This window comes from Podarcis muralis, chromosome 2 (assembly GCF_964188315.1).
Source record: "Podarcis muralis chromosome 2, rPodMur119.hap1.1, whole genome shotgun sequence".
In the NCBI taxonomy this organism is placed as follows: domain Eukaryota; kingdom Metazoa; phylum Chordata; class Lepidosauria; order Squamata; family Lacertidae; genus Podarcis; species Podarcis muralis.
In genome coordinates this window covers 86,185,402-86,207,777 of record NC_135656.1, presented here as the reverse complement: position 1 = coordinate 86,207,777, position 22,376 = coordinate 86,185,402, and the positions used below count along the sequence as shown (strand labels likewise).

The following is a 22,376-nucleotide window of genomic DNA, read 5'->3' as shown; positions in this document are numbered from 1 at the left end:
GACAAACCACAAGCCAATGCTGCTGTCAGGATTTTCTAAAAAATTATTTATTTAATTTTCCTTTGCAGAACATACATTTGCTATGTGAGCAATAAATCTTGTATCTGGCAGATCGTTCTGTGTGGGCTACCAACCAGTATTTAAAAATCTCAATGTATTGTAAATGTAGCTCCCAACTGTGTGCTATTCAATTTAGCTGAAACACACAAATACCATGGATTTGCCCAGAAGTACCTGAAAACATCTGAGGTGGTGTTCCGTGAGCAAAGGCAAATCATTTGGGGAAATTTCTATGCATATCTCATTTATTTCTTTTGCTTTATAAAGATGCATTTGTAGAACAGCACCTCTGATAAATGATTAAGGTGGTGTACAGGGGGAAAGCAGGTGCAATAAAGCACAATAAACCATAAAACAATGCAAAATAATTATTTAAAATGACTATCTCTCCTTGAAAAGGCCTATTGGCATTAAAATATATCCAAGAGAGACCTGGAAGATAGCAGCGAGGATGCCTGGATCTCTGCTGGACAAGCATTCCACAGCATGGTCTGGTAGGATAGCAAAGATGTCACTTGCTGTTGCTAATCTGCCCCTATTGGCAGTTTACTGGCTGCATTCTGCACTAGCTAGTGCAAATAGACAGGGCCCAAGGACAGCCCTGCACAGAACGCATTCCAGTGACCCAGTCTTAAGGCTAGCAATGCATGGACTAGAGTGGTCAGGCTGTCCAGATACAGCTGTAGCAGTGGCACCAGATGAAACTGGTAAAAGACACTCCTTTCAATAGCTCTGAGGTGGGTGCAAGCTCATATTAAGAAGGCAGTTGCAGGGCACAAATAACCTATTTTCTCAGCATCAATGCTGAAACACGTAATCCCCCTACTACATGTCACAACAGGTGGTGCTGTGGTCTAAACCACTGAACCTCTTGAGCTTGCCGATCAGGTCAGCGGTTCGAATCCCTGTGACGGGGCGAGCTCCCGTTGCTCTGTCTTAGCTCCTGCCAACCTAGCAGTTCGAAAGCACACCTGTGCAAGTAGATAGATAGGTACTGATGCAGCGGGAAGGTAAACGGCATTTGCCTGCACTCTAGCTTCCGTCACGGTGTTCTGTTGCGCCAGAAGCAGTTTAGTCATGCTGGCCACATGACCCCAGAAAGCTGTCTGTGGACAAATGCTGGCAAAGTAGAGATGAGCACCGCACCCCATAGTCGCCTTTGATTGGACTTAACCATCCAGGGGTCCTTTACCTTTTTTTACATGTCCATTGACTGGCAGCACCCACCATTTCTACTTGTTCCCCAGCGGGACACTGGCGTTTTCAGAGCCTCTCTGCCCTGCAGTAGCGTCCCCTTGAGCATGTGCAGAGTGCTCCAAGCACTTAACCCGACCCCCCCCCCCGAAATAAACCTCCCCAGACAACCCTGGAAACCGACACCCCCTCTCTCTTGTAAAACACACCAGCATATAAAACCCGCTGCGTTGCAAGCAGAGGTGCGTTGGCAACCACGGCTTCAGCCCAGGGCGAGAGTCCAGAGGCGGTATGTGCTGAAGGGGCGGCACTCTCCGCCCGTGGCCGCGCGCCCCTCCGAGCAGGCCCGCCCCTCGGCTTCGCTGCGCGGGCTTTCCGCTTCCCCCTTCCGCGGGCCGCTTCCTTTTCCGCCGCGGAGCCGCCTGGCCAAAGCTCCGCTGCCAACTGCTGCCTCCCAGCGGAGCGAGCGATGCCCGGGGCCGCGCGCTAGGAAGCCCTGGGCCCACGCCAGGTGAGGGTGGAGCGGCGCGCCCTGCTTCGCATGCGCTCCCGATGCGCGCGATGCCCCTGTCGGGTCCCAGGGGGCGATAGACTCCGGCGGGGAAGGACAAAGGCGGCCGCCGGTAAGTTGCTGGCGAGGGGCGTGACTCTCCGCGCCTTATATGGAGGGGCGGCGGAGGGAGCGTTGCGTTATAGACCTTTGCATTCTTCCATCTTTTCAACACACACACACACCCTTAAATAAAAAATAAAATCGTAGTGAGTGAGTTGGCATCCGTTTGTCTCGGGGAAACAAATGTTTACCAAATCGTAGGATTTGGAGTGGTGTTCCCTCGCCCCCAAGGCATTATAATCTAGTGTTTTCTGTGATCCAAGCTTTTTGGGAAACTGAGGCTGGTCGCTAGCGACTTGCTCCAGAAGAGGAAAGTCCTGCTGTATGAACATGATAGATGTGGATCTGTGACGGTCTTGAGCCCAGGGCAGAGTTCAGCATTGGCCTCTGGCTCATCTGGGGTCCACCACTGTCAGTTGAAGGTGCAGGAATGGCATTAATGTTACTTGGTTTTGGTCACAAAAGCACCCCCGTTGGTGTGTCCAGCAGCAGAAATAACAGCAGAGCGCTTTATTTATTAGGGTTGTCAGAGATTCTGTAAGGTAAGGTACATCCTGTACTTCAGAACGCTTACGTTCCACAGGAATTTGTTTGCTTTGAAAATTTATTCCACACCTAGCTTTCGAAAAGAAACTCACTTTGGCTAACGGGTCACAGCAGCAGTTCCCGTTAAGATCAAAATGTTAACACCAGAAATTTAAACAATAATACAGATTCCAAATCAGCCCAGCAAAATTAAAACATTGGGTATAAACCAACTGAAGGAGAAACCATCAGCCTTTTCAAACAATCGTGCTTAATGGATCCCCCCAGTTCTCAAGAGTCCCACTGAGAACTTAAGTGTAGAAATAATATTGCAAAAATGCCATGTGTGTACCATCCCCTCAAGTTTTCATGGGCATGTCAGCAAGCAAGCCAACAAAAAAACTGTCGGTGGCCCTTTAATTGGACTGAGTATGACATGCCACTAGGTAAGAGTCGCACCCCTCCTGTGATGCCCCTCCTTTGATTTCTCACTTCTGGCATTAATACCAGGAGAGTGTGGAGACCAGGAGCTGCCATAGCCAACAACTGGGTTTTCTCTAATGCTCTGGGCAGGAGGAAGTGAAGATAAGGTGGCTATATGGAAGAGAGGAAAAACAGCAGGAACTGTGACTGGACCAGAGTAGCCAGCTACTGGGGAAAATGTTATCAAAGCTGTCTCCTTAAACCATAAACGGATGCCCTTAGATAAATAGGGGAGCTATCCTAATGGAGAGAAGGCATATGGAGCAACATGTTTTTGCATCTACTTTGCTGTGCCAGCTCCATGGATTGGGCCCTTTTCTAGGAACCGGACCAGCTTTGGATCCAGTGGGCCCATCCCTGCTCTCCACTCCTGAAATGCATCATTTGGGGGCCTTACACTAGCTGCAGCTGGTGAGACCACTACTGCTAGTAGCAGGCGCTGTGCTTTCAGCAGGTGCCTCCAGAGCAGCAGAACCCATTGGAGGGACATCTCTGCCAAATCCTAACCCACACTAGCACCATAGATTGCGGATAAGGTGAGTTCTGTAAGTGAATTGCATCTGGTTGATAAGTAGGTGTTTCACACCCAAGGGGCAGCACGTGGATTGATTCTCACAGACATGCTCGTTTCTCTGGTGTTAGCCGGTTATGGAAGTGGTTTAGAGATGAGCTTACAAACCAGGGTTCCTGGATATCTGTGGGCTATGCATTTTATTTAATTAGTACACTTATATGCTTCCTGGGGGGGGGGGGAGTTCTGTGCAGCTTCCCTTTCTCCCATTCAGGCAGTGTCCCACCCAGCCATTGAGCAGGCTGAGAGAGCTACAGTATAACAACATTATGTACCTTGAGTCCATTCTCTAAAGGCCACCTGTGCACAAAGTTGGGTGAATTTGGTGAAATGTGTTGCCTTCCTTTGGATACACGGAGAAATGAAAGAGTGCCAACTGACTTTTCTTCTCAAAGGCATCGTGGAATGGCTCCCTCTTATTGCCTTTGTCTCTTTCTCTCTCGTTCCTTTTTCTCTCTGGTCTGGTCTCCATCTCACCCTTGCCTGAAAGGACTCCTGAACTGGAAGAGCCAACATGAAAGGTGAAGAAACTCGGCAGCGGAGAAAGGAAGGCAGAACTCGCAATGGAGAGCGGTCCAGGCACAAAGCAAAGGGCAAGGTTAAACACAAAGAGAGCAAACTTGGCAGCCAGGGGACAGAGGATGGCTCTTTGCTGCTGCTGCCTCAGAAGCAGCCTGCTGAAGCAAAAGTGGCAATGGCAAAGCTTCAGGAGGAGTCTGCCATCGTGATTGGCCTGCAGGTGCTCCTGCCCTACATGATGGCGGGCATGGGCATGGTCCTTGCGGGGATGGTCTTGGATTACGTTCAGGTAGGAAGAACAGAAAGTTCTGTGCATTTGCTTCTTTGTGTTCTGTGACTAGAGGACAGGATCTGTGATGTTTCTCTGCTAGCTGTCAACAGCCCAGGGCAGTTAAAACCCAAGATCTCATATTGTTTGGGGTAGCTAATTCACACCCACCTTGTTGTCCATAGTTGCAGAATCCCTTTGCCTGTATTTCCTTCAAGACTAAGGCTGAATTTCTGCAAACACTTTATATGGGAGGTTATGTAAGTCCTGCAAGTCTGTTGAACTTTGTAAATATGCGTGGAGTAGGGGTGTACTGGTATTTTTCTAGGGTGCCTAAGTTCCTTAGCTGATTCAAGAATTGGAACACTGTGTCACTGTGTCCCTTCCTGGCCTAGGGCTGTTTAGAGAGGGCTTCTGTACAGATTCTACAGATTCTGCTATTCTCTATTCCTATCTCTGCTAGCTGCTAATGTTACGTATTTATTGCTTTAATCTTGCTTTGTGTACTGTCTGAAGTGCAATAGCTGTAGATAATGTCTGAAATAAATAGTCTTAAACACAAACTCTTATTTATTTATTTCATTATTTAAATATTTATACACTGCTTGATTGTAAACAACAACAAAGCGTTTTGCAAAAGGATGAAACAATAAAATCAAGAAAAAAATTACATTCCTAAACTCAGAGGTTTGTCCTACTGCTATCAATTAGGTGTGTCTACACTGGATTACAGTCTTAAACAAACAAGGATTTAAAAGTACTAAATCAAGTGTTGATTTTTTTTTTTTTACTATAGACAGGTGACTCAACCCTCTGCTTTATTTTTATATTAACGTTTTCTGTATTTTCTATAAGTTAAAACTAGAATTTGAATAAGTACTTCCTAATGGGTGCTTTTTTAAGGACTGCAATCCTTTTCTCTCACTACCTGATTTATTTAACTAGCAAGGCAGCAGGTCATGCTGCCCCTTATCTATCAGATAGGGGGATTACACTGAAACAACAGGGGGTGGGGCGGAGAACCTTTCCTGCATGTCCTGACCACTTTAACAGAGCTGAAGTTAATATTTCTCCTGGATATTTAGCAAATCAGATAGGTCCCATAAGGTTAGAGGTCCCACCTATTTCAAATTGACACTGTGTTCCAGAACTCATTTTATTGTACTAGGTAATAAAGGACATACTGTACACGCTATTAAGAATCCCTGTATAAACAGACACCATATTATTGTTTTTAATATGTACCCTTTTAAGACGGTTAAATCACTACAGTCAAACCTCGGCTGTCGAACGTAATCCGTTCCGGAAGCCCTTTTGGCTTCTGAAATGTTTGACAACCGTGGCGCAGATTCTGATTGGTTGCAGGAGCTTCCGGCACTGTTCAGCTTTTGAAAAACGTTCAAAAACCTGAGCATTTACTTCCAGGTTTTCAGTGTCCGGGAGCCAAAACGTTCCAAAATGGAGGCGTTCGGTAGCCGAGGTTTGACTGTATTAATTATTTTTATTCATTTTTATTGGATTTTAATAGCAACAGTGCAAACAAATAAAAAATCAAGATTCACTGTTCAAAGGAAGGACATGTTCTCCTCATCTAATAAAGAGAATCGTGACACTGGGAATGGGGATCCTCTGGCCCTAATCCAGCTCACCAGGCCTCACAATCTGCCCCCCAGGCCATGTCCCTGAAGAGAAGAAAGGGTCTAGTTTTCATCCCCATTGTGGCATGGCTCTAAACCCAGGACACACAGCTTTCCACTGAGGTAATGCCTGAAAATGGACACGGGTGGCGCTGTGGGTAAAAAGCCTCAGCGCCTAGGGCTTGCCGATCAAAAGGTCGGCGGTTCGAATCCCCGCGGCGGGGTGCGCTCCCGTTGCTCGGTCCCAGCGCCTGACAACCTAGCAGTTCGAAAGCACCCCCGGGTGCAAGTAGATAAATTGGGACCGCTTACTAGCGGGAAGGTAAACGGCGTTCCGTGTGCTGCGCTGGCTCGCCAGATGCAGCGATGTCACGCTGGCCACGTGACCCGGAAGTGTCTCCGGACAGCGCTGGCCCCCGGCCTCTTAAGTGAGATGGGCGCACAACCCTAGAGTCTGTCAAGACTGGCCCGTACGGGCAGGGGTACCTTTACCTTTTTAATGCCTGAAAAAGGTTCTCTACATCTGTTCTGCCATTGCGTCTATCAAGGTCCTCTTGATTTAGCTGTGCTTTGGAAGTCTAAAATCATAGAATCGTAGAGTTGGATCATCTAGTCCAGCCCCCTGCAATGCAGGAATCTCAACTGAAGCATCCATGGCAGATGGCCATCCAACCTCTGCTTAAAAACCTCCAAGGAAGGAGAGACCACCACCTCCCGAGGGAGACTGTTCCACAATGTGCAGCAGAAGTGCAGTAGAAATGCCACATGTTGGATTTTTACCGACGTTTATGCTCTTAAATATGTTGTTGAAGTCACTTGGGTGCCTTTCTGCATAACAAGCAACTAATGAGGTCAACAGATAATTATTAATATAAAAAATGAGTATCGGAGACCAACAACCAGATCTGTTTGTCTAGTTGACTAGCTATCTTTGTTTGAAAACACTTAATCCTTGACTGGCTGACTTGGATTGTTATTTTGGTTTTGATGGCATTTCTTATTTATTTGGGTTGTGTGAAGGTGTCCTGTTTATCTCTTGAGTGCTTCAAGGTGCTAGGCACCATACGGGAGTCTTATAATGAAAAGAAAACTCCTGTTCCCAAGTGTGCACAGATACGTAAGCTTATTTATTTCTGTGCTGGCAGATGCATTCCTCTTGGCTGGAGACACCTTAACTGTGTAATAAAGGAAGAAAGAAACTGTACACTCTCAGGTCTCCTGAGTTAACTGGCGCTTTCTGAATATTGATTTGTTGCCTGTAGGCATTTTTATGGTGCTTGCTTAATAATGGACGGAGATGGGGAGCAATAAACTCATTCACCCAAGACTGTTGAACCTTACTGAAGGCCATGCTTGCTACTGCATCCCAGTAGGAACTGGAACTGCTCCCTGTGCCATGGAATCGCTGTGTGTGAGAGGGAAAGCAGCAGAGAGAGCGGGCGGTGGGAAATGGCAGAGATCGAACTGAACGCCATTTTGGAGCCCCATCACCTCTGTGGGAAATGGGCTACAAGAAGTCCCTGCTCTTTTAACTCTCAGGGTTGTAAGATTTAGCATGAAGGATGGGGGAAATGGGTTGATAAAGTAAATGAGTGGCGGTGAGGTTTGGGAGCTGGAGTCACCACCCTGCCATTTTGGAGATGTTTCTATAACATGGCCTGCCTTTAATATGTTTTCATGTACTGTATGTGTATTTTGTACATACAGCAAGGCAAGTGGCTACTAAGGAGGAGGGCTTTGGTGGCACCCTGGCTGTAGAATTGCCCCTTCCCCTCACAAAAGGCTTGCCTGGTGTCCATTTCATGGTGCCAAAAAGCTATTTCCCCACCTTTTTTAAAAAGTTGTTTTAAATAAGCCTCTCACACCATTTCATAGAATTGTAGAGTTGGGGTTTGAGAGAAAGAATCTCTCTCTCTCTCTCTCTCTCTCTCTCTCTCTCTCTCTCTCTCTCTCTCTTTCTGTGTGTGTGTGTTAATCTAATTGCTTTATTCTCTGTGTGTGTGTTAATCTAATTGTTTTATTCTGTTTCCACTAGAAAGATATTTTTTTCATTGTTTTCTAAGTACAGTCATACCTCAGAAGTGGAACGGAATCCATTCTGGAAGTCCGTTTGACTTCCAAAACATTTGGAAACCAAAGCGTGGCTTCCAGTCGGAAGCCGCAGAAGCCCCGTCAGACGTTCGACTTCCAAAAATACTTCGCAAACCAAAGATAGTTACTTCTGGGTTTGCGGCATTCGGGAGCCAAAACTTTTGAGAACTAAGCTGTTTGTAAACCAAGGTATGCCTGTATTGCGTACTGTATTTGCTGTGTTTGCTGGTGGGCAGCCATATTTAATCAGGGAATCTCATTCTGACCCTGTCCGTTGGCCAGAGAGACCTAAGGACAGTGTGTACCCCCTGCCTCCCAGAAAGAAAACATTATGTCAAGGGGGAGACCAGTGTGAACCTCCGACCCCCCCAGCAGTCAGCTGGAGGAGAAGCAGCTCTGGGGAGCTTGTTTCCACCCCCTCCCTTCCAGAGAGAATACTCGGCTCAAACTGCCAGTTGTTTTCAGACTCTGAAGGGAAACACCGTGATTAAGGGGATCTGGGTGTGGGTAGTAGGTGTGAAGGGGAATCTGCAGTACCCCTCCATGCTGCCATTTCTGGAAGGGAACAAGGGACGTGAATATTGTTTTCCTGAAAGTGATGGTGTTCCATAGGAACAGGAAGCCTGAAGAGGTTTTATTTCCTCTTCCTGTGCAGCAAGGTAATGTCTAAGGACCATTTAGCTGATACTAGATGCAGATGCGCTAGGTTTAAGCCAGGCACGTGTCTAACTGAGTAGATGCCTATTCCCCGTGGTGAGGAAAGCATGTAAAAAGATTAGTGCCAAGGCAGATATTATCACCAAAACCTAAAACAAAAAAACAAAAACCATCCAGCTTGTGTCAGAAAGGCTTCCTTATTCGGTCCTCATGATCAACCCACTTTTAGTAATCGGAGTGAAATCTGCAGGGATGCTTGCAGAGATAAAGTGGGCGTTAGCGTTGTGTAGCACCATTTGAAGGAAAGGCTGCTTTGCGAGGATCTGTGGTACCGAAAAGTGGCACAGAACAGAACAAAAAATAAATAACAGAACAGAACAAAAATCAGGTAAGTTTGTTACCTGAAACGTCTAGTCCTCCAAATGCCTGCAAAACTTCCATTAAATGAAAACATGACCCTCCACATCTTTAATTTGGGGGTGCTATCGCTTTTTAGAAAATTATTTAAACATTCAGATTTCTATCCATTTTTTATTATATCCCTTTTGATCCAAAACTAGACTCAAGATGTCGCTGAATGGACAAAAACTACACCACAATTTGCCGTCCAATTAATGACAGCCCCCTCCTGGTCTCACTCATAATCAAGAATGTGTACTAAGATTTTCTTCTTAAAGAATTGATCAAAGGGGATGGCAAAGACAGAAACTTCCCACATCTAAATTCCCACACAGTTGACAAAATTTGAACCACCTGGGCCAGAACTCTCCCACCCGGATTCCATGAAGGGGTTGGACTGAGCCCCACTGATCATTTTTACACTAGTGTGTGCCAAATGCCCTTTCTCTCAAGCCACCACGGACTGTGTCACTTTTTTCCTTCTTCTTTAGTCTTCTTTTTTAAGCTATGCATAACAGTGCCTTGCAGACTTTTAGGACAGGAAGTAAAAACAAACAAACAAACCACATAGAACCAACCCCCCCCCCCCGGAAACTTTTCCACTGACTAACAAGACTAAAGAACTACCTTAAATAAAACTTGTGCACAGACTCTTATCACAGGCCTTTGCATAGTAGCTGAAGGCTGAAGTGATGACAGCAGATAAGGGTGTTAGCCTTTGAAGCTCATTGGTTTTTGCTGTGGAATTTTTTTTCTTCTTCTGAAAGCCAGTCTTTTAGAGACAAGCAACCACATATTTCCTGAACTTTTACACCCTTAGCAAAGCTTGGGGAAACAGAGAAGAAAAGGGAGCAGAGGGACAAGAGTGCCTTTCCACTCGGTACATCTCCTAAGCTATTCCTCTTGACCTCTTCAGTGGGACCAGCCTCCTACCCCTGATGACCTTTCTTCACCTTGAGGAAACAAGAGGGAAAACAAGAGAAAACTGAAGAGTTCATTACCCTCCGCCTCCTTGACTCGGGACGGCAAGCAAGTATAGTTCAGTGTCAACACATGATGAGCTGGAAGCAGTTGTGACTGTTTCAAAAGCACAGGATTACATTTTCAACCATCGTATTTGTAACTTGAGGAGAAAGGACACCAGTGACTGAAATACTCAAGAGGGATCTGTGCACAGTCTGTTACGCTTCATGCTGGTGGAACTCGGTGCCATAGCTTAAGCCGGTCTTTCTGGTTTCCATCCAGGTTGCTGAAGTCACCGAAGAAGTGGTTTTGTATGTATTTATCCATAAACGTCTTAACAATCAAATTCCTTCCTCTGGATTCTGTTTCCATTCTGGAGTATAATGTAAAGAAGGAGCTGCCTTGAAGCGTTAATGAAAGCTGCATTTATCTAAGACAAATGGAATTTAGAAAGTAGCCTTGTGGTTCTTTGGTGGAAGAGAGAAGACTGCAAACAGAAGACACGTGGTGGCAGAACCCTGACTTAAAAAGTGCCTTAGGCTCTGGAATGTACAACTGAAAGTGAGGACCACCTCCATATCCTGGATTTCCTCCAGCCCACCTGCTTTTTGAGTATGCGTTAATGGCGCTCAGTCATGGTGGTCACGCAGCTGAAATTGGAGCTGTGCTTCCATGGGAAAAAACTCAGAGGTTTCACCTGCAGGTACATCAGATCAGTCAGTGGATTCCTTCCAGAAACATCGTTCACCATAGCATCACAGATTTTTGTGCCATTCATCCTTTCAGGTTTCGGCCTGTTATTTGCTGGATTGTTGATCGATACTGTTCAAGTATGTATGGGCTTTCAAGTACGTTAGTAACACCGTTGGTAAATGTTGCCTGGGTGACTTTGAGCATCACTTTTTAAATTGTGGGTACCTAGGAGCTATGAGCAGTGTTGTGTGCTTCCTTGTCTGTGGGGAAAGCGCCTTCCATGGGCATGCTAGGGTCACAAAGAGGTATTTCAGAGGAAAGCTCTTGTTCATTTTCAAGGCACATGACTGTATCTAACTGTCCGGGAGCACAGCTATTAGGATGAGTTGTATAATACTAACGAGAGAGAGGCCAACAGGGAATCCCGGGGAGCATATAAATGTTTGGGAAATCCCTCTCTAGGCAAGCTTCAGACTACTGAGCTCTGAAGTTCAGTGCTAGGTGAACAGGATGCTGCTCATTTTGCTCTGAACCTGAGTGGTACAGCATAGGGGAGGGGATCATTTTCACTTCTCCTTTCCACATAGTGGAATTTGACTGGGGGTGCAACCCTTGACCCTTATTTCATTCCTACTATGAGTGGCTCAGACAGGCCAATTCCATCCCTCTTCCCCTCCCTTTTCCTCTCTCTTTCAACTGACACTCGTTTGAACTCAACATTCCATGATACCTGTCTTCCTCGGTCTGTTTTTGTGGGAGGACGTGGTGTCCTTTTTTCTGTTTGTAATTCCCAAATTAATGTTTTTCTTCAATATCTGGGAAGTCCGCTGAGTATGCAACAACTCTTGCCTTGTCTGTGGGTGGTTCATTTCACTGTTCCATTGAGTCCCATGGCCGTCCCTCATGCGTGTGACTTTGCTTACACCAGGAGAGAGTCATTTGCAGCTTAACCCTGTGCACAAGTCTTTGGGGATAAGCCCCACATGCTGTTGATAGAATCAATGCTGTTGATCTTTGTAACATGTGTCACTATTATATTATATTAGCCCAAATTCATTCATTCATCCTCTCTCTCTCCCCTCCTTTCCTCTCCCTGTCATTTTTGATCCTGGTAGAAATGTCACCAGTGCTTTTGCTGCCTCCCCTGAGCATCAGCTGATACACTGGGGGGGTGGGGGTGGGTAGGAAAAGGAAACAGCCAGTTCATGCACGACATATAAGGAATGGAAATCAAACATGCACCATTAGATCTCTGGCAGCACTGACCTTGCCACTTTTCCTGCCATGTTTTTCTTTGTCACCCTCAGGGACAAATTGCACACGATGCTTAATGAGTAGCATGATTGATTACAGGTGGAGTGAGGGAAATTCCTACCATAAATGCAGTTTATGGTATGGAGAGACTTATTTCTTCATTCTCCAGCCACAAGTGGGACAGACGTTCTGCCCTCCCCATTTGGACAGAAGCCTGGGAGGGAGGGCATTCCCACCAGTGCCAATTGACACCCCCCCACACACCTATCCCTGCAGTTATTGTTCTGATTGTGATTGGGGAGAGAAGGGGTCATGATGCCGATAATTTAATTAATGAAACTCCAGGATATAGCTGTATGCTATTAGGTGTCATTTTGAACACTTAGAATCAGATGCCACAAAGACAACATTGCACTGTTGAGCTCCATGTTAATTGATAGCCGTGTCATGTAGGATTTCTAGCCATGTGGACCACATAATGTAAGAGCTCAGCTGACTGTACTGGATACAGGCGATAAGGACAGAGCCCAACCTCGTCATAACTGAGCAGAAAGTAATAAAAACATTAACTGACACTACTCACTCTGTGTACACTGTCTACTTTGTAAAAGAGCAGCCTCTGTGCATCACCGCTTTATGAGCTCAGCAGTGTCATGAGGAAAGCAAAATTAAGAGGTGCAGACAAGGGAGGAATGAGTAACTCTTGGCTCCAGTTTGAGATGAATGCAGAGGTCACCGAGCCAGCCTATACCCTTGATGGTGCTATTGTAATTTCAGAATACTTACATTCATTTTTGAGGGTTTTTAAAATTTGCGCTGAAGGTTGGATTTGATGTAATAAAAACAAAAACAAAAAAACCCTTAAGGCTGTGAGTCACACATAATGATTCATGGAAGAATACCGTAACCGTATTCTAAAGGGGAAGGGGAAGGAATTAGAAATTGGGGGTTATTTGATTTCTCTATTACTGCCTGTAATTGAACTACAGGTGTTGTCTTTTTAACGTGCACATGCCTCCATGTTTAGGCTGTTTTTGTTGTCACCAAAGTGTTTGCTGTTGGGTCTACACACCCCTTTCCAATCAAGTCTGGAAGATTAGCAGGCTAATTTCCAGAGTTACTTTTCTCATCTAATCAATTTTTTTTTATCCCTTATACCGTGGTCCAAGATGTGAAAGCTACTAATCACTACTAATGCAACTTACACTGTGTTTTTTCCTCCTATGCATCTTTCTTTCATATTGCACAGCTTTGTAACGACACTTTGTTCCTCAGTCTCTCCCCCCCCCCCCCATTCTGTTCCTTTCAGCATTTCTGGTACAGTGGTACCTCGGGTTAAGAACTTAATTAGTTCTGGAGGTCTGTTCTTAACCTGAAACTGTTCTTAACCTGAGGTACCACTTTAGCTAATGGGGCCTCCCGCTGCCACCGCACAATTTCTGTTCTCATCCTGAAACAAAGTTCTTAAACCGAGGTACTATTTCTGAAGCTTCTGTAACCTGAAGCGTCTGTAATCCAAGGTACCACTGTGCTCATGTAAATGCATAGCTTAGTAGTTGGAACCCATAGTAATCAGTCCATATCTAATGATGCTTGGCAAGTTTTGGATTGCCTGTCCTTGCAGAAGAATGGTAGGTAGAGTCATTGCACCATCTGCTCTCTCAAAGTCCTGAAGATTAGGGTTGTTTATTACTAGTTCAGGGGAGTATCTTCAGCAACAGAACATCATACATCACATTCCCCCCCCCCCCGATATGGAACTCTTCAGAAGCTACTGGCCTAGATGACTCAGGGAGGCTTTTGCTGCACTCTTGGCGAGCATCCTTCAATAGGCTGAGGAGAAGAGTGAGGGCTTGTTCCGTTGGAGAGGAGTGAAAGAGGAGGAAGATCTATGAGCAGGGGCTGGGGAGAATCAAGGGAGAAGGGTGGGTTACAGGAAAGGAAATTTGGTGGGGAGATAAGTAGGCAGGTGGTAGATTGAGGGGAGGAATGTAGGAAATTTGGGAGGAGATAGATAAATTTGCATGGAGAAGGTGGCAACCGGGGAAAGGAAGGAATTGAGTAGCTGCAAAGAGGAAGAGATAAGCAAAAGACTGGAAGGGTAGAAAATATGCTTCCTTTGCTGCTGCTCCAGCCTCCTGGAATTTCTTGCAGGCAGGTTCCTACTTGTTAATCTATAATTCAAGCTCTCCTTTGTTCAAACTTATCTTTTCATCTAACATCACCTTATTTGGGTCACATTCCTCTAAGGGCCATTTTCTAGCTCCTTATATACAACTGCTGTTAGCAATGAACTGGTTCTTTTTCTTCTTCTTCACCTCATTCCTTTTCCAAGGCCCACTGAGCCTCTGTGGTAATTTCCAGCTGATTTTGCAGACCTTCACTGGTCTTTGTCATTAGGTTTATCAGCTGGTATGAAATACCAATGTGTGGCTCTATTCTCACTTGAACTGTCTCCTGCCGTGGCCCACCATGTTGTCTCTCCTGTTCCCACACCCTGGAATGAAGGCATATGGACACACATGTCATTAATGGAGAACCTCTGCCCCTTTAGGAGTTGGACTACAACAGTCAGGGAGAGTAATATATACAATCAGACCTTTGGTTCATTGAACCCAGGGCTTTCTGCTCTGACTGACCGGCAAAAGATCTAGGAACAAAAAGTTGAGGTAATGGTTGCTCCTTAGAGCAAGTGAAGGAACCTGCCACCCTTAATGACTTTGTCTAAACGATCTCGTCACAAAATGTTATGGGAAGGAGGAGTAAGTGATTCATTGGTATTATCCAATAGGTTCCCATGACAGAAACATAACATTATTCCATGATGAAGAGCTCTAAACGACTACTAATCTTGCATATACCTATGCCAACAAGCAGGTGGTCACATAAAAGAAGTTGCCTCAATTTTTGTTATATATATTGTTTATGGTGGCTGATAATACTAGTTTGTTTCACTACTTTTTTGGGCGGGGAGAGGAGAATCATTTAGTCCTTTGGCAAGCAATTTCAAAGATTTCATTGCCTGGAGATCTCTCTTAGCTAGTGTTGCATCACCATGCTGCCAAGTACAATGTGTGGAAATTGTGCATCCGTGTTTGTGACTAAAGAAGACTGTGCTTGGTATAGTGGTGGATTAACATCCTCTCCTCTCCCTTTCTCTCAGCACTGGCCTGTGTTCAAGACTATCACAGAAATATTTATCCTGATTCCAGCCCTTGTTGGATTGAAGGGCAACCTTGAAATGACCTTGGCATCTAGACTTTCTACTGCTGTAAGTGTCAACTTTGGTGTTGTTTTACTTTTTAATATGCAGAGATGTGTTCATGACTTTTATTTCACAAGGACAGTTAGAAGGTGTAATCAAAGAAGTCTCCTGAGCTGCCCATCCATGAAAATCGATTGCCCATGGTGTTGCTACAGGGTATCCCAGGGACCTGAGCTCCAGAGCTTTAATGCTCCAGATCTTTAGATCTCCTGCCTGTTCCTCTCCTTTTTTATTTATTAAACTTTGCTTTCAGGGTACTTCTAACTGGCTGATTAAATCTGATTAAAAGGATGGATTTGCTGCAGCTAACACCAACATGCTGCATGCCTCTTATACCAGAAACATTTAAAAGAAGCCACCTTATACTTATTCATTGCATTTGTCCGTTTAGCTCAGTATTGTCTACATGAGGGATAGAGAACCTTTTTTTCAGCCTGAGGTCCATATTTTTGTGGCCAGTCTTCTGGAGGCAGATGGTCAATGGTGGACATGGCTAAGAGAAAATTGGCCTCCCCCCCCCCCCATCACACAGACACACATATCACCACAGAACAAAGCAGTGGCATAGATATTGTCAGGAGAAAAAGATGCTGTAGTCTCCCTGCCCCACCTCCTTGCTCAGCAGTGGAAAAGCAGGGGCTGCACCTTTGAGAAACTCCTGCTTTGAGGTACTTCAACAGTGTTGAGGCAGCAGCCCATAGTGAAGACAGATTCCTTTGCCTGTTGGGAAAGACAAGAGATGATGGATGTGGAGACTCCCAACAGAGCGACCTCCCCTTCTCCTTTCAAGGTGCTGCAGCCACTTTTCTCTCTGTTCATGATGGAACCGCTGCTTCCAGGTCACTGGTGTGACCAAGAAACAAGGCAGGAACAGACTTAATTCTCAATGTAAACCAATTAGCCGAGCAATGAGGAAAAGGCAGCCAGGCTTTCTAGGGCTTAGTGGGCCCTGTTTCACATATGAAACAGTTAATCCCAAAAAAATTGTGTTGGATAGGGAGATTGGCCGTGATAAAAAAGAATACTATTGCCTAGTCAGCGGCAACCTGTTGTTTCACGCACACACAAACCAACTATTAAATATACAGTGAATTAAAATTTCCTTTTTGCTGAGGAACAAACCATTAGGTGTTAATGGCAAACCATCCCACAATCTAATACAGTGGAGCCTCGGTTTTCAAACGTAATCCATTCTGGAAGACTGGAAGACGTTCTGGAAGACTTCCGGAACATTCAAAAACCAAAAATCAAAGGGTTGTTGGCAAAGCGAATGGTGAAAATGGAAAAATGCGCCGCGGAAGCCGTTCGACTTCTGAGGTGCATTCGAAAACAGAAACATTCACTCCTGGGCTTTTGGCATTCGGCTTCTGAAATGTTCAGCAGCCGAGACATTTGAAAACTGAGGTTCCACTGTAATACATTCCAATCTGCCTTCTAGATAGTTTCAGTTTTAACTAAGCATATTGCTGCAGCTGTATTTCACGCCCAGGGTTTTGGTGTGCAAAGTGGGCTGAGGAATTAACTCCTAGGAACCAGCGATCATTTTTTGTGTGAGCCCAGGCTGGGATAGAAAAATGCCCACATTAAAATACTAGCTACCATAGAAAGCCAGGTTTGATATCATTCTAGACCTGGTCATGCCTGATCCTAGGCATATTTTTTATTATTGAATGAATGAAAAATAAAATGTACTGTATATATACATTTGTCTGTACAGTCATACCTCATGTTATGTTTGCTTCAGGTTGCACTTTTTCAGGTTGCATCCCACAGCGACCTGGAAGTAACGGAATGGGTTACTTCCAGGTTTCGCCGCTTGCACATGTGCAGACGCGCAAAATGACGTCACATGCATGCACAGAAGTGGCAAATCGCGACCCGCGCGTGCGCAGGTGTGCAGACGCAGGTTGTGTTCTTTTCAGGTTGCAAATGCGCCTCTGGAACAGATCCCGTTTGCAACCAGAGGTACCACTGTACATGAACAAGTACTAAGCTACGTGTTAAGTTTTATTTACTTATTTAGTCATGGCTGGCATCCACATACATTCATTTTGACAGGATTTTATTATTGTGGGAGTTTTTGTTGCTGCAAGATGGAGTTACATAGATTGCCTGTAAAGATTAATTCATTCAAAACACACATGGTTTTAAAAGTTTTTAATCCCTGGACAGAACATTTTTTTAAAAAAAGTTTTTTAAAAAAACTTTCATGCCTTGGTCACCAGTGTGGAATCTGCACAACCTGCAGCTGTACCTGCACACTGGGTGTACCCAGTCTGAGCCACCGTCCTTGACAATCTGGTGCCACATTGTATGCTCAGATCCTGTTTGCACGGCTAACGGGAAGAAAAGAAAACCCGTGCCCTGCAGGGGCCGATGTGGAATGCCCTGATACATATGGAAAGGGCGGAAACAGAAATGACTGTGACCACGGTGCTCCCAAAGTCTGGGTGTAGCCTCCTACACCCAGACTTTGTGATAGCCCAGGCTGGTATTCTCCCCCACCTTGTCTGCCAGCAAGTAACATTTAAGTTTTCCCTCTTCTGCCTTCCAGGCTAATACTGGAAGAATGGATGATACTCAGGCACAGTGGAAAATGGCTACTTGCAATTTGGCTCTGATTCAGGTAGGTAGATCTAAACTTTTGCTTGAGACCTCTTTATAGTATTAGTCAAACTACACACCCTGCGGACATTCTCACGGGTGCTTGGAGTGGTGTGAGCGGCAAGGCAAGGCTTAGGGTATCTGCTCATTGTGTGCTTTCAAAACTGTGCTTTACAATCGGTGGAGGAGGCCTAATTTTTCTGTACAAAGTCTTGTTGGCTGCACGCTTTTAAAGCCTAGCAATTGCAATCAGAGACTACCTAAGGCTTGAGCCTCACATCCACAGCAGCTTTTCTTCATTTATGAGCTCACAGTGTGACCTATGTTTCATAAAGGTCAGGTTTATAAAGTTCCAGGTTTAGTGTACTGAATAGCTCATGTGGAATCTTTTTGTGTACATGTGCATAGCTTGGAACTTGCTGGATGTCTACATATAGTCTGGGATTTTTCCCAATGTCACCATCTTTAGAGGAATGTGATCCTGCATACCTGTGCCTCTCTAGGAATTAATTGGCATTCCTATGCTGTGTTCACTCAACGTTTATCTGCAAGTTGAGGTAGAACCTCAGATCCCCCCCCCCCAAAAAAAAGTTAATGCCTATTCAGTTGAATATATGTTCTGAAATATAATAACTATGAAAGCCAGCTATTCAGACTAGAGATATTAATAGTTTTCTAAATATTGATTAGATTATTAATTGTACTTATCTCATTATCTCTTCCTATCTTCCTGGGCCTGGTTATAAACCCATCTTAAGGTTCCAGTCCTCAACATCGTATATGAAAATAACGTCCCGTTGAATTCTGGAAGCTTACTTTGCACAGCATGCTTTGACTTAAATTCCTACTATTTTCATTGCTTAAGGAAATGCCCTGAAGGTGATTGTTTAAATTCGTTTTTTCAGCCTGGTGTCCCATCAGCTGTGCCAGGTTGATTAAGGCTGGTTTAAGGATTACTTGTTCAGTACATCTTCATTAAATACCCTAATAATAGCAATTGAACTGAGCTATCATTTGGTCACTACTTTGGTCAGCTTAAAGAAGTTAATTTTCTCAACTGCCTTTTAAAGATACAAGATAATGGATTGCATTTTATTGGGCCAATGTCTGTTGGTAAAGGAGTTATCAATATATTAAGTTACACAACGCTGCTTACCAGGGTTGAAATGTAACTGTGTAACTCACATGTTTTCATACTTCTTTATCAACAGAAACATCTGCTAACGGTCCTAATGAATTGGCCATATCCTCATTACAGATTTAAACTCTCTTCTCAGGAAACCCTAAGGTTGTAGTACTGTGAAGTGAGAATAGGAATATCTAACAGGGAATTCTCAGCACCTCACAAAACTACAATTCCCATAATTCTTTGGGAGTGGGACCCATGGTGGTTAATATGATATGAAATTGATATGTTTGTAGTCCAGAGATGCCCTGTCTGTTGAGTGCATGTAGAAATATTGGGCAGAATGTTTGTTTTCATCCACGAGGGGGCAGCAGTAAGCTTTTGTGAACAACCTAAAGATGCCTGAATTTTAATACAGTATGACACTCCAAGCACCACATCACACATTCCCGTCTTGGAGATTTCAGACCTGCATCTTCCCTCACAAGTGTGTCTGAAACCCTGCAAAAGGGAAAACATTTGTGAGCACATGCAAACGGAAAGACAGCTGGCAGGGAAAAGGTTTTGTGAGCACGTGCACACACACGCACTGCTGTGTCATTGCTCAATGCCTCGCTACCTCGAAACTGCTTTTCCTTTTTGAAAAAAAGAAATTTTGAGTCTTTCTGGTGCTTTTGCATGTAACCTGCCATTTGCTCCTGTGCTACCTTAGACCACACGTCTGCAGGAATGCTTGCACGTTGATACCAGACGAATAACTCCTGAGACTCTCTGTCCTCCATTCTTGTTGCTCCACAGTTGCAGGCCACGGTGGTGGGGCTCCTGGCTGCAGTGGCAGCAGTCCTTCTTGGTGCCTTGACCAAAGGCTACTTGGAGCTGAACCAAGCAGCCGTCCTATGTGCCAGCAGTTTGACGACAGCGTTCATAGCCGCCCTCTCACTTGGTGAGTCTTTGTAAACTACTCAACTTTAGAGTAGGATCCAGTGTCTCTGGAAGCCTCTCTCTGTACCTTGCCATAAACAGTCTCAGGTCCACTTTCTCTCTTAGGATGACTCCAGTGCTCAGGTATGCTTCCCAGTAGTTTCGTCATGACTGCCTATTCGCCTTGAGCCAGAGCTGTTAGAAAATTGATTGATGCTTTTAGGAACCCAAGCACCCTCAGCTTTCTGGCCCTTCACCCAAACCTAACGTCCCATCCTCTGCCTTTCATGGGATCCAGTTGTCTGCTTAGAGCAGGGGTCGGCAAGGCTTACTGGGCGTGGGCCGGATCACTCCCACGGAGATCTTCCGCGGGCCAGACCGGCGCAGCGCGACGCCGGAAATTGCGTCTGCGCATGTCTGCGGCGCTAGAAATCGCTTCTGCGCATGCCCAGACGCCAAAAATTGCGCCTGTGCAGAAGCAAATTTTGCCATCTGTGCATGCAACATAAGTGATTTCTGATGCCATGGACATGTGCAGGCACAATTTCCGGCATCTGCGCATGGGCAGAAGCAATTTCTGGAGCCACAGAAGAGAGTCCCTGTGCCGTGTTGCACCGGTTTAGCGCAGCGCTCGGGGACTCATCGAGTGGGTGGTTTGGTTCGGGAGCGGCTCATGGGCCAGTTAAACGGCCTCTGTGGGCCACAGGTTGGGGACCCTTGACTTAGAGAAAACTCTCGAAATCTAGATGAGCAGTCTTAGGTACTAAGTGCGTTCCTCTCTCATTTCTGATCTTCTGACTTCAGCCGTCGTAATATGATGGCATTCTCTGTGCTGTGGGGATTTTATGTCGCTCCAGAAAGACTGTTTCATGGTGCTTTTTGCCAAATGGAGCATTGCTGCTGCTAAGAGGAGAAGCTTGCAAGTTTTCCACAAGAGAGCAGCACAAGACCTTTAAAAAAGAAGGAAGTAGATGGCGGCATCAGAAATGCTGGCACCCTAAAACACAAAGAAATGAGGGCAACATCTTAGGATGATGAACTGCTCCTTCCTGTTTGAACAAGGCAAGATGGTTTAGGATGCCAGATTGCTACGCCGTTGTTTTCCTCAGTGATCTGAGTGGGTATGAAAGAGAAATATGATACTATCGACACATTCCATGAAGGAATTTATTTTGGCTCTGATAGCGAAGTGTATCTGCCATGCATTCAGGCGCCTTATTCCTCTGAACATCACTCACTAGGGATAAGGAACAGTGGATGGCCCCCTGCCTTAGGAACTCAGGAAGCTGCCTTGTATCGAGTGATATCATTGGTCCATCTTAACTCAGTATTGTCTACATTGAATGGCTGCAGCTCTCCACGGTTTCAAGCAGGACGTTTCTCCATCTGTACCTGGAGATTTGGACTTGGGACCTTCTGCCGGCAAAGCAGACTCTCTGCTACTGAGCCATTGCCCTTCCCTGCCTTCGTTAGGTCTGAAAGCATTGCCAATAGGAAATGCCCAGTCCATTGTGGTTTGCCAGGGCTTTCAAACCTTTGCGAAGGTCCAATCATTCTTGCAGTTCTCAGGGATCTTAATGTTAGGACCCTCTTGTTTGGAAAGCTTTCAGGCACAGTGAAAGGGAGTCCATTTGGACTGCATATGGAATGGATATCTATGTTATACCTGGCCTCAGCTGATGTATTCCCCCCCACCTTGTACAGAAGCCCTTTTCTCCCTAGCTTATCTCCTCACCCCAGCTTACTCCTGTAGTTAATGTAACTCCTTTGGCTTGTTGATTATTGTTTGGAAAATGTACATTAATACAGTGGTACCTCAGGTTACATACGCTTCAGGTTACAGGCGCTTCAGGTTGCAGACTCCGCTAACCCAGAAATAGTACCCCGGGTTAAGAACTTTGCTTCAGGCTGAGAACAGAAATCGTGCTCCAGCGGTGCGGCAGCAACAGGAGGCCTCATTAGCTAAAGTGGTGCTTCAGGTTAAGAACAGTTTCAGGTTAAGAACGGACCTCTGGAACGCATTAAGTACTTAACCTGAGGTACCACTGTAGAGGTTGGGAGGGACTAACTCCCCACCCTCCTCAAAAAAGAGAGACACAGGCCCTGCTGGCTTCTTTATCGGTTGCCAAAATAGCCTCCTTTGCTACTCTCTTTTCATCTTCTCCCTTCAGCGGCTCTTGCTTCTCTTTCAGATCCAGGCCTTTCCATGCCATCCTGGGCACAAGCCCTGGGAAAATTTCAGGGCTACTGCTCCTTCTATTGGCTTTAGGAGACCTTGGCAGACAGGGAGTCTCCCTCACCTTGAACTGAACTTTCTCCAAACCACTTGTTTTTTTCTTCTTTTTCAGGTCTGGTGATGATTGGCGTGATCCTTGGTGCAAGAAAGGTGGGGATAAACCCAGACAACATTGCTACGCCCTTGGCAGCGAGCCTCGGAGACCTGATAACGCTTTCCCTGCTAGCTGCCATCAGCAGCACCCTCTACAAATACATAGGTACGTTAGCAAAAGAGGCCTGGGAGCTCTGAAACCGC

General features: G+C 45.4%; 1 protein-coding gene across 5 annotated transcripts in view; it reads left to right on the top strand.

Annotated features, from left to right (window-relative positions):
• Positions 1 to 22,376, top strand: part of SLC41A3 (solute carrier family 41 member 3) — a 41,939-nt gene that overhangs the window by 1,907 nt on the left and 17,656 nt on the right. Inside the window, exons 1-6 of one of the 5 annotated variants that reach the window (XM_028719218.2) lie at positions 1,653 to 1,877; positions 3,937 to 4,254; positions 15,091 to 15,198; positions 17,747 to 17,818; positions 19,721 to 19,865; positions 22,192 to 22,338. In XM_028719218.2, coding sequence (XP_028575051.2) covers positions 3,961 to 4,254; positions 15,091 to 15,198; positions 17,747 to 17,818; positions 19,721 to 19,865; positions 22,192 to 22,338 — 766 coding nt within the window. In that variant the 5' untranslated portion in view covers positions 1,653 to 1,877; positions 3,937 to 3,960. Of the gene's footprint in view, positions 1 to 1,652; positions 1,878 to 3,936; positions 4,255 to 9,742; positions 10,829 to 15,090; positions 15,199 to 17,746; positions 17,819 to 19,720; positions 19,866 to 22,191; positions 22,339 to 22,376 lie in introns of those variants that run through there. The other 4 variants (XM_028719219.2, XM_077924977.1, XM_028719221.2 and 1 more) reach the window with 4 other exon arrangements.